This window comes from Lygodium microphyllum, chromosome 22, assembly GCF_053477565.2.
Source record: "Lygodium microphyllum isolate KBCC chromosome 22, Lygodium_microphyllum_v1.1.10, whole genome shotgun sequence".
NCBI lineage: Eukaryota > Viridiplantae > Streptophyta > Polypodiopsida > Schizaeales > Lygodiaceae > Lygodium > Lygodium microphyllum.
The window spans coordinates 112745038-112755478 of NC_141156.1; the positions used below are offsets into that span (position 1 = coordinate 112745038).

The 10441-nt window shown below is 46.2% G+C and overlaps 1 protein-coding gene across 3 annotated transcripts in view; it reads right to left on the reverse strand.

Annotated features, from left to right (window-relative positions):
• LOC148017520 (GRF-interacting factor 1-like) overlaps positions 1 to 9861 on the reverse strand; it is a 31305-nt gene extending 21444 nt beyond the window's left edge. The window contains exon 1 of one of the 3 annotated variants that reach the window (XM_087662512.1): positions 9645 to 9861. In XM_087662512.1, the coding sequence (XP_087518638.1) occupies positions 9645 to 9719 (75 nt within the window). In that variant the 5' untranslated portion in view covers positions 9720 to 9861. Of the gene's footprint in view, positions 1 to 9277; positions 9589 to 9644 lie in introns of those variants that run through there. The other 2 variants (XM_087662513.1, XM_087662514.1) reach the window with 2 other exon arrangements.
• Positions 9862 to 10441: the final 580 nt, after the last annotated feature.

The following is a 10441-nucleotide window of genomic DNA, read 5'->3' on the forward strand; positions in this document are numbered from 1 at the left end:
TTCCATCCGCCTTTGTAGGACTTGATAGGCCCTTGGGCAGCCGCCCAGCACCCTTGGTCCGATGCCCTAGCCTCTCTAGGGTGATCACTTGGGCTCCCTTGGTAAGCAAACCATCGCCTCTATAGTCTTGGTAGGCCACTAGGCAGCAGACGTGCACCCTTTGTCCGATGCCCTGGCTGCTTTGGGGTGGGACGTCTTGGGGTAAATCAAAATTTAGACTGGCCTTCTTTTCTCGCCCTATTTTGGGCCTGAGAGGAAGTGTTGTGCTAAGAATTGCTCTTAGCCACTTAAACAGCCCCAAAACATGCTTATTTTTGGGTTATTTTAGCCAAAACCCTAAAACGGGGAGCAGATTGAGAGAGTTAAGTGGGAGAGGATCTAAAACCCTGATTTTCTATAAATTGGCAGCTTGCTGCCCACACCCTGTTTGCGGAGGACATCTCAGCCTTGTTGTCCATTATTGTTCCCTACAGTCTGGCGCCTGTTTCTAGCCCTCCACACGCTGATTGCTGTTGTTTCTGCCTGGAGACTGACTGCTGATCATTTGCACTGCTGTCGTACAACCTGCCACATCAGCAAACTGCTGCGTTTACAGGCCCTAGCTGCCGCCCTGACAGTTTTCTCTCTCCTGCTGCAGTCTTTCTCTCTCTTGCAGGCTGTCCTTCATGCGTTTTGTCTCTCTCACCTGCTGCCTGCGTTTTTAGTCTTTCTCTCTCCTCACTGTTGTCTGCATCAGATCCAACTTCTCACTGCTACGTTTGCTGGTGTTCGACATCCGGAGGCTGCCTTGCTGCGATTCGGGATCCGTTCAGAGTACGACACACTCTCCAGTTCATTACCCATGCCCTGATCCTTGAGATACAGGAGTTCGAGGTTCAGTATTCATTCACTACATATTGTGTTTGCTGCATGAGCATCATATTATTAGTAGTCATATCATTTCATTTATTCATTGTGTTCATTGTCTCTAAGTTACCCTAACCCTAACCCTAACTGTGTTCTTTTATCAGTCTGTGCTTTATCGTACGGTTTTGTTTATGCTTCAGTGTTAGGGTCTTGCTTACGTTTTTAGTCTTTCACTCTTTTGCTGCCTGCATTTTATCTTTCTCTCTCCTCACCTGCATTTTTCTATTGGTTGCAACCTCTTACTACTAGTTGCATCCTCCCCCCCACTGGCAGCTCACTTCCAACCTTTCCACTGCCCTCCCACCCCTTGAGACGGACATTGCGGCTCGTGCTTCACACTGCCCTCATACCCCTTGAGGCGGACATTGTGGTTCATGGTTCATGGTGGCTGACCTCTTCCTTCTTCAGCAAGGCACATTGGTATCCATGGCTTCTTTACCAATAGATGACCCAACTAATGGGTACTCCTACTGTACATCAAGGATTAAGACAACAATGGTTTTGGACTTTTACCCTTATGATTAACTTTGTTTTCACCATTTTCAGCTTGTTTGTCTATTTGGACAGTCCTTTGCAATGTGTTCTTCCTATTCGGATGTATAGAATTTATGGACAACAAACGATTCCTTACATTTATCGTATTTTTTGAAGTTTTAATTTGCTTACCTTGCTTCTTTTTAGCATCAAAAGAAAATTTGCCACGCTTCTTGGCCATTATTGCCTTTTTCTCTAACTCCCCCTTATCATTCTTGAAACCAAAAGACCCCAAGCAACAATGCATCTAATATACATGTGGTCTCAATCAGCTTGAACATCTTGGTTATAATTGTTTTGATGCAAATTTCACTATCAATCCATAACAATACTTCTCAACTTGCTCATATAATGACACGAAACCAATAAGAAGTCACCAATAACAATGCCTCCCAAAGTTCTTACTAAATCATGTCAGAGTGCAGCGGTGCGGAAGCGTAGGACTGAGAGAGAGAGAACGCAGAGAGAGAAGAGAGAGAGAGACAGTGGAAGATGAAGATCTGCTGTATAAAGTGTGCTGAATACAAAGATATGCAGATATATACACGGGCACAGTGCACTGGACTGCGTGTCTTCACCTCGACGATGCAACCTGCTGTTCACCTCGAAGTCCGTTGCAGTCTGCACTATCTCCTGTCTGAAATCTGCGAACAAAGACAGAATCTGCGCGTGTCACCGGTCTGTAATCTGCGAGCAGAGAAGTGTGGGAGACTGTGGAAATCTTCGGCTATTTATAGCCAGAAAAACAGGGCGCAAACAGGACAGGTCGGTCGGCTGCATTAAATGCAGTCGACTGGGCTGCAGGCAGTCGGACTGCCACATGGCAGTCCGACTGCACAGTCCGACTGTGCAACCGACTGCCTGCCTGCCTGGCTGTGATCTCTAACACCCCCTCTCAGAGCCAGGGCAGGGCAGGGCAGAAGCCTGAGGGATCTGGAATGTCTCCAAAGTAGAGCCTGAGGAAGTGCCTTCGTAAACAAATCCGCAAGATTGTCTTCCGTCTTGCAGTACTCCACAGTGATGGTCTCATCCAGAAGCTTCTCTCTGATGAAGTGGTACTGGATCTCTATGTGCTTCGTCCGGACATGAAAAACAGGGTTCCGTGCCAAGGCAATGCAACTCTCATTGTCACATTGCAACAAAGTAGAACGAGTCTGGGAGCACCCAAGCTCCTCCAATAATCTCCGAAGCCACACAGCCTCACATGTGGTGGAAGACGCAGCCCGATACTCCGCCTCAGTAGACGAAAGGGCTACCATGGGCTGCTTCTTGCTACTCCATGAAATAACACCTGCACCCAAGGTAAAACAGTAACCTGTAGTAGACCGCATGTGGTCCACATCACCGGCCCAATCCGAGTCGCTCCAACCTACAAGTACAAGATCTGAACCATCTGTCCCTGCGGGATAATGAATCCCTAAATCAGACGTCCCCCTCAAATACCGAAGTATCCTCTGAGCAGCCTGCCAATGCACCGTCTTAGGTTCACTCATGAACCCTGCCAAGAGCCCAACAGCAAAACATAGATCAACCCTAGTGTTGAGAAGCCAAATCAAGGACCCAATCAACTGACGATAGCGGGAAGCATCCGCCAAAGGAGAAGCTGAATGGGAAGTGGCCTTCCAATTCGGATCCATAGGAGTAGAAAGGGCCCGACAATCCTCCATCTCAAAAGACACCAAGAGCTCCTGTACATATCTCTGTTGAGAGATGAAGATCCCCCTCTGAGACTGATAAATCTCATGGCCCAAAAAGAAATGGAGTAGACCCAAGTCCGTCATCTCGAACGTCCGATGTAAAGCTAACTTCGTCTCTTGGACCTGCTGTGCATCATCACCTGTGACAATCAAATCATCAACATATCAGACAAAAAGCACACAACCATCCTCGGAAGTGTGAACATAAAGCTGCGGATCGGCCTTGGACCGCCGATATCCCAACTGAGACTGGAGGAACGAATCAATCTTCTCGTTCCATGCACGCGGAGCCTGCTTGAGGCCATACAAGGCCTTCTTCAACCTGTAGACTTTCCCATCTGAAGATCCAAAGCCAGGAGGCTGCTCAACATAGATCTCCTCCTTCAAATCACCATTGAGGAAGGCCGACTTCACATCCAACTGGTAAACAGGCCATCTCCTATGGCTAGCCAAGGCAAGAACAGCTCTAATGGTTGCCATACGAGCTGTGGGAGCAAAAGTATCATGACAGTCAATCCCTGGGCGCTGTGCAAAACCTTTAGCAACAAGGCGAGCCTTGTGCTTATCCAAAGAACCGTCGCTAAGGTATTTGGTCTTGAAGACCCACTTGATGCCAATCACCTTCTTATTCGGGGGGCGGGGCACGAGTGACCAAGTGCCATCCCTCTCAATAGCCTCCAACTCGGCTTCCATAGCTTTCTTCCATGGTGCGGACTGTAAAGCCTCCTTCATGGAGGTGGGCTCTCGATCCTGCATAACACGGGTCATTAAACAATAGTTAGAGCAAACAAGCTCCGTAGAATGTGCCTGGTGCCGCCGTGACCGCCGCGGACCATCCTACGGTCCCCACTCCTCAGGAACGCCCTCGATCCTTGAATCACGGAGTGTGTCACGAGCCCAGCGAGGAGGAGGCCGAACCTCCCCTCGTGTCTCTCCATCAGCAGAGGACTCTGGAATATCCACCGGTGGTAACTCCTCTGAGGTGACCGGTGGAACAGTAGACTCTATGTCAGAAACAGAATCATAATCAAAAGGCACGGGCTCCAGTGGAACTGTAGAAGGAGCCCAACTCTCCCCTGGATCTCCAAGAACGGGATGCTCCTCACCCATTGATATAGCCGGAACCTCCACAAACCGCACATCGCGGCTAGTGTACACATCCCGCTTGACGAGATCATACAATCGATAGCCTTGGGAATGGAAACTGTAGCCAACAAATACCTGTCTTCAGGAAGCTGCTTCAAATTTATCACGGTGAGCCTTGGGAATGTGAACATAGGCATCACACCCAAAGACCCGGAAGTAAGAAACATCTGGCTTCGTCCCAAAATAAGCCTCAAACGGGGTCATCCCTTCCACGGCCGAAGTAGGGGATCGATTAAGGATGTAGACAGCAGTAGCCATAGCCTCGGCCCACAGAACCTGAGGGGTCTGTCGGTGCTCCATCATGGTACGCGCCATCTCGATCACACTGCGGTTCTTCCGTTCAAGAATGCCATTTTCTTGAGGAGTGTTGGTATTGGCAAACTCCTGGTGAATTCCTTTATCTGCACAAAACCGAGCAAACTCATTAGAAACAAATTCACCGCCCTTGTCGGATCGCAAGGTCTTCAACTTCCGGCCCGATCGGTTCTCCTCAAAGAGAAGCCAATCCTTGAAGTGTGAGAAAGCTTCTGACTTTAATGCCAAAAAGTAGGCCCATGTCATCCTGCTGTAGTCATCCACGATCAGCATGAAGTATGAGCTCCCACGCAAGGACTCATTCCTCATAGGGCCACATAGATCCATAGATACAAGCTCCATCGGTGAAGTAGACCGCCGCGAAGCTGTGTGGGGAATGGCATCCCTATGCTGCTTCCCCCGAATGCAGGAGACACATGGCTGCTAGCTCACCCCTATATCCGGCAACCCTCAAACAAGCTGTCCACGTGACGCCCTCCGAAGATATTCATAGTTCAGGTGACCAAACCGAGCATGCCATAACTCTGACTGTGACTGAGAGGTAAGAAGAAGAGTAGAGAGGGCGGTGGAAGACTTCAGTTTATAAATGCCGTTCTCCTCATATCCGGATGAGAGAACCTTCCTCGATCCACGATCAAGGACTCGCACCGTAGTACTGTCAAACTCCACCAAAAGACCAAGGGAGTAAATCTTATGAACTGAAAGGAGATGATACCCTAAGCCTGGTACATGCAATACCTCTGAGGTATGGATACCACCTCGTCCATCGGGAATAAGCTGCATCTTACCCCGACCTGCAATAGATACTGAAGGGCTGTCTCCAATGAGAATCTGCCCACGCGAGGGTCGCAATTGGGCAACACCATCTGATGGAGTCATGTGCCGTGAGGCACCACTATCAACGATCCACTCTCGAGCCTGGGGAGCCGTCATCGCAGCATCAGAAGCATTCGGTGAAGCATCCTCAATGACAGCTAGATGAAGAAATGCAGTTGATGAGGGTACAGCCACCGCTCCAGAATCCTTGGTGTCCTTCTTGTTGGTGTCCTTGTCTTTGTCAGGGCAATCCTTCTTCCAATGGCCAGTCTTTCCACAAATATGGCATATGGAGTCTTTGTCCTTGTCCTTCTTGGACTTGTTATCCCCCTTCTTCTTCTTTTGGTCCTTCCCCTTCTTCTGAGAGGCTTGACCTGTCAGCGTCTCCGACTTGGAAGCATTCTGTCCCTTTAACTGTTCCTCTTGGTCCAAGACCATAGGAACCAACTCTTCCCATCGAAGAGTAGACTCTCGCCCTGAAGCAATAAGGACAGAGTAAAATGTACCGAATCGTGGCGACAACTGGGACAAAAGTGTGATCGCCATGTCTTCGGAGGAAATCGGCTTCCCCGCATTCTGAACCTGCGTCTGAAGCTGCCTTAGCTTGTTAATGTGCTCCCGCAACGAAGAAGACTTGTTTAAGGACAAGGTCCACATTTGTACCTCCAAAGAAACCCGCTTCATAAGGGTCATCCGATTGTACATCTGATCAAGCTCCAGCCATATCTCCCGAGCCACTGTCAAGTGCTCGATGTGAGCGATCACGGCTGTAGTACATGATAGAAAGAGAAAGGAACGAATCCTGGCATTCAGTTTGTCCCAATGAGATTGAGCCTTGGTCAACTCCGCACGAGCATCGGAAGAGAGTTTGGACTCATCTCTTACCGAGGGCCGGTCGATCTCCTGTACCAGCTCCGCCAAATCATAGGACTCAAGGATGGCCAACATCATGACGCGCCAAATGCGGTAGTTGTCGCCGTCGAGCTTCTGATCTGCACGAAGAGCAGGTAAAAGACAGGCACCTTCCGGTCCATAATCGACTGGAACTCCAAGTCAATCTCTGTAGACATCTTCACCTGTAATGCCTTCACAAACGCAAAAGCAACCCCCTCTGACTGGGAAAACTCAGCCTGCTAAGGCTCTTCCACGTCCTGAAACTTCTTCACCCGCCGGAGGCGATGAAAAAACAAAACCTGCACTTGTAAGCTGAAAACTCAAACTTTCTCCGCGTCAAACAACAGTAAACAGCAGCAAATCCACCACCTAGACTCCTTTCCTGCGCGCCCACACTCGCTTCAGCCTTGTTCCAAGGCGCAGCCCTCCTGTCTGCCCTTAAACGCAAAAAACGCAAAAAACGCAAATTTGTGTCGCGATGGAAACTCCTCTTCAAGTTGATTCTGCGCTCCGTCAGCCCTCTAACACTGCTCTGATACCATGTCAGAGTGCAGCGGTGCGGAAGCGTAGGATTGAGAGAGAGAGAACGCAAAGAGAGAAGAGAGAGAGAGACAGTGGAAGATGAAGATCTATTGTATAAAGTGTGCTGAATACAAAGATATGCAGATATATACACGAGCACAGTGTGCTGGACTGCGTGTCTCCACCTCGACGATGCAACCTGCTGTTCACCTCGAAGTCCGCTGCAGTCTGCACTGTCTCCTGTCTGAAATCTGCGAACAGAGACAGAATCTGCGCGTCACCGGTCTGTAATCTGCGAGCAGAGAAGTGTGGGAGACTGTGGAAATCTTTGGCTATTTATAGCCAGAAAAACAGGGCGCAAACAGGACAGGTCGGCTGCACTAAATGCAGCCGACTGGGCTGCAGGCAGTCGGACTGCCATGTGGCAGTCCGACTGTGCAGCCGCTTGCCTGCTTGCCTGGCTGTGATCTCTAACAAATCATTCCAACTTGGCACTATACGAAGCATCCAATTTGTGCCAAGTGCTCATAACATTTACATCAAACATGTTTGTCAACCAAGCTTTAGCAAACACTTTGCTTGAATTGGATCCATGTGGATGGTGTTACACATTACCCTTGAGAAAAGTTGTGGCCTTTCATACACTTTGTGACTCGCTGAAATTGCTCCTAAAATAGGCTACATCAAACTACTAAATAAAAGTCAAGCTTTGAGCTTATCTTGATTGCCACTCAAAATAAACTTAAGAACTTTGCCTCCTTCAATAAACTTCTTTGCTTTGCCCTTTGGTACCACGTTATCATAAAAGTGGTTGCGAAAATGGTACATTGTTGCAATATCACCTTGACCAATATTAAATATAGCATTTTGTGAACCAGCCCTAATCCCTTGTACATCAAACATGCTAGGAACACTAGTTGCATTGCCAAGCATTCATGTTTGCGTACTAGGGACAATACCAATATGATCATACCTGGAATTTTGAATTTCACCAACCATTCCAAGAGACGTTTGCCCATGCATTCTTGGCTGCGTACAAAAATACATTTGGGCCATGCATACCAAAAGAAGCAGTATCATGACCAGCCAAATCGAGAAATGAGGATCCATCTCCAAAGTACCCCACGATACCCCATATTTTGGGACATACCTTGCTATCTAAAAGGCATAGTGTATACACTACCAAAATCCTCATGCAATTCCTATCCTTGACCCAAAACAAGCATTCGCATTTGCTTGTTTGCTGCATTGGTTGCATTTTGAGGCTGTGATACCTCTAGCTTTGGAGATGTGTGCTGTCTCAAAGCATCAGAAGATGACTTCCTCTTTCTTCTTTGCTGCCCTTCTTATGGGGCTGCTTGAATTCAATAAAACAGGGGTCTTTAGTGAGCTGTGATAAAGTAACCAATGCTGCCATCAACTGAGGTTTGACCTAAGCATCCAAATCCTCTTCTTCTAGCTGAATTTCAGCATCATGATGCATTGAAGTCCTATGTGCATAAGCGCAATCTTTGCCCACAAAATCAAGTTACCTAAATCACAAATGAGTCCACATTGGAAATGGCTGCTCAATCTTCGCTTTTTATGTACCCCTTCTAAACCAAGACTCAATGTGATACTTTCATATTGTAATATGATAGTTAATGCTTGTTCCATATTGTCTATATACATGAGCTCAATCTCTGCATGTGAAATCAAAGTTACTTAAACCACAAACAAGATCACATTGGAAGGGCTTTCAATCATGAATCCTCGATCTTCACTTTTTCTATACCCTTTTTATGCTGACTCAATGTGATATGTGGGGCTTTTTGTTGAATGGTCTATTGTGCTTCACACCATCAACATTAGAAGTTGAGTGAGTAATAGCTCAGAATGTATGCCCCAAGTTTTCACCTCCGCTTCCCAAACTTAGGAAATCCTACTAAATTGTTAAACAAGAAAATAAACCTCATCCTAACCTTCACCTTGCCTTCCCAAACTAACATAAAAAGCTAAAATCCACTAAATTTTTAACCAACAATGTACACCTCGACCAAATATGATACAATCCAACAGCCATCAGACATAATTGGAAAAATATTTCAGTCAGATCTACACGATGCATCTCCACTATTTCAAATGCATCTACCAACCACATTGTGCATTCAATCTCCACGGCCTTGTGATCTTTTTCTTATAATAGAATAGTATAAGCAAATAGTATCTATTCCATAGAGATACAATGGAGAGGAGGAATGACATGGAAAAAGTGGAAAGTACTCTAAAATTAATAGATACAATAGTGGAATCGAGTGGAAAAAAGGGGCCTCGACTTATCCATGTGTGATTATGGAACGTGTGTATCAAAGACTCGCTGTTGTAGGACACACAGATTGGTGCATTTTCAAGTAAAACTCGAGTGCTGCTTGGAAGTAACCATGCGATGTAATGATCCAGAAACCTACTTTTGTATACACCATGGACTGTACCAGTATGGCAGAGAGCAATCCCTTAGTATGAATCCGATGTAATGATCCCGCAACACACTATTGACTGTACCAGCATGGCAGATGCCAGACAGTGATCCCTTCCAAGGTACAGATCCACTGTAATGATCCATAAGCCTATCTTATATGGCACACGCCATACAGTGATTCCTTAAAGATACAAATGCAATGTAATCACCGAGAAACCTATCTTATGTACACCACTGAGGTACCGGTATGGCAGGCAGCGATCTCTTAAAGGTACAGAAGCTGGGACAGCTACAGAACGAGGCAAGCTAAAGAAAGAAATCAAAACTTGGAAGTTGGAAGAGAGAGACCTAAATACCTTTTGAATGATTTCTGTCGTCACGTTCTGCGGAGGGTAGGACCCCATGTGGGGCTGCATCGGGTGCTGCTGCATATGTGTGTGAGAGAGAGAGTGCCTGTATATATACGGTGGAAGCTCAAAGCGTGTACCTGCAAGAATGCAAGACTGGAAAGGGCCGCAGATTAAACCACCGTGCGAATCCGACAAGAGAGGCTGTGGGTCTTAGTCTCTCTCTCGCACATTTAATAAATATGTTATCATGTTTTGTGTGTCAATTTGCATATTTCATCATACCGAGTATAAAATATATTATTGGTGCCAAATTTCAGTATGAATATCCAGTAATATATCTTCTATGTGCCAAATTTCATATCAATACCCAGTATTAAATATATTGTTATCTTCTATGTGCCAAATTTCATATCAAGTATTCAATGTATTGTTATCTTCTATGTGCCAAATTTCATACCAAGTATTCAATGTATTGTTTTCTTCTCTCTGTCAAATTGCATACCAAGTCCCAAGCTTATTGATTTTGGATATTGCCTGGTTAGTTCTGGGTTACCGCAGTGTCACCAAGGGCAAAAGCGCAACAAGCATGCTCAACTTCCTCTGAGATCCTACCAACATTGGGGTACAACACGCTTTACTTTGAAAGTTTTAAAAAATATGTATACTAGATAAATTCCTATGTGCCAATTTTCATATCAAGTATGAAATATTCTGTCATCTTTTGCATGCCAAATTTCATATCAAGTACGAAATATATTGGCATACTTTGTATGGCAAGTTTCGCATCAATATTAATTATTAAA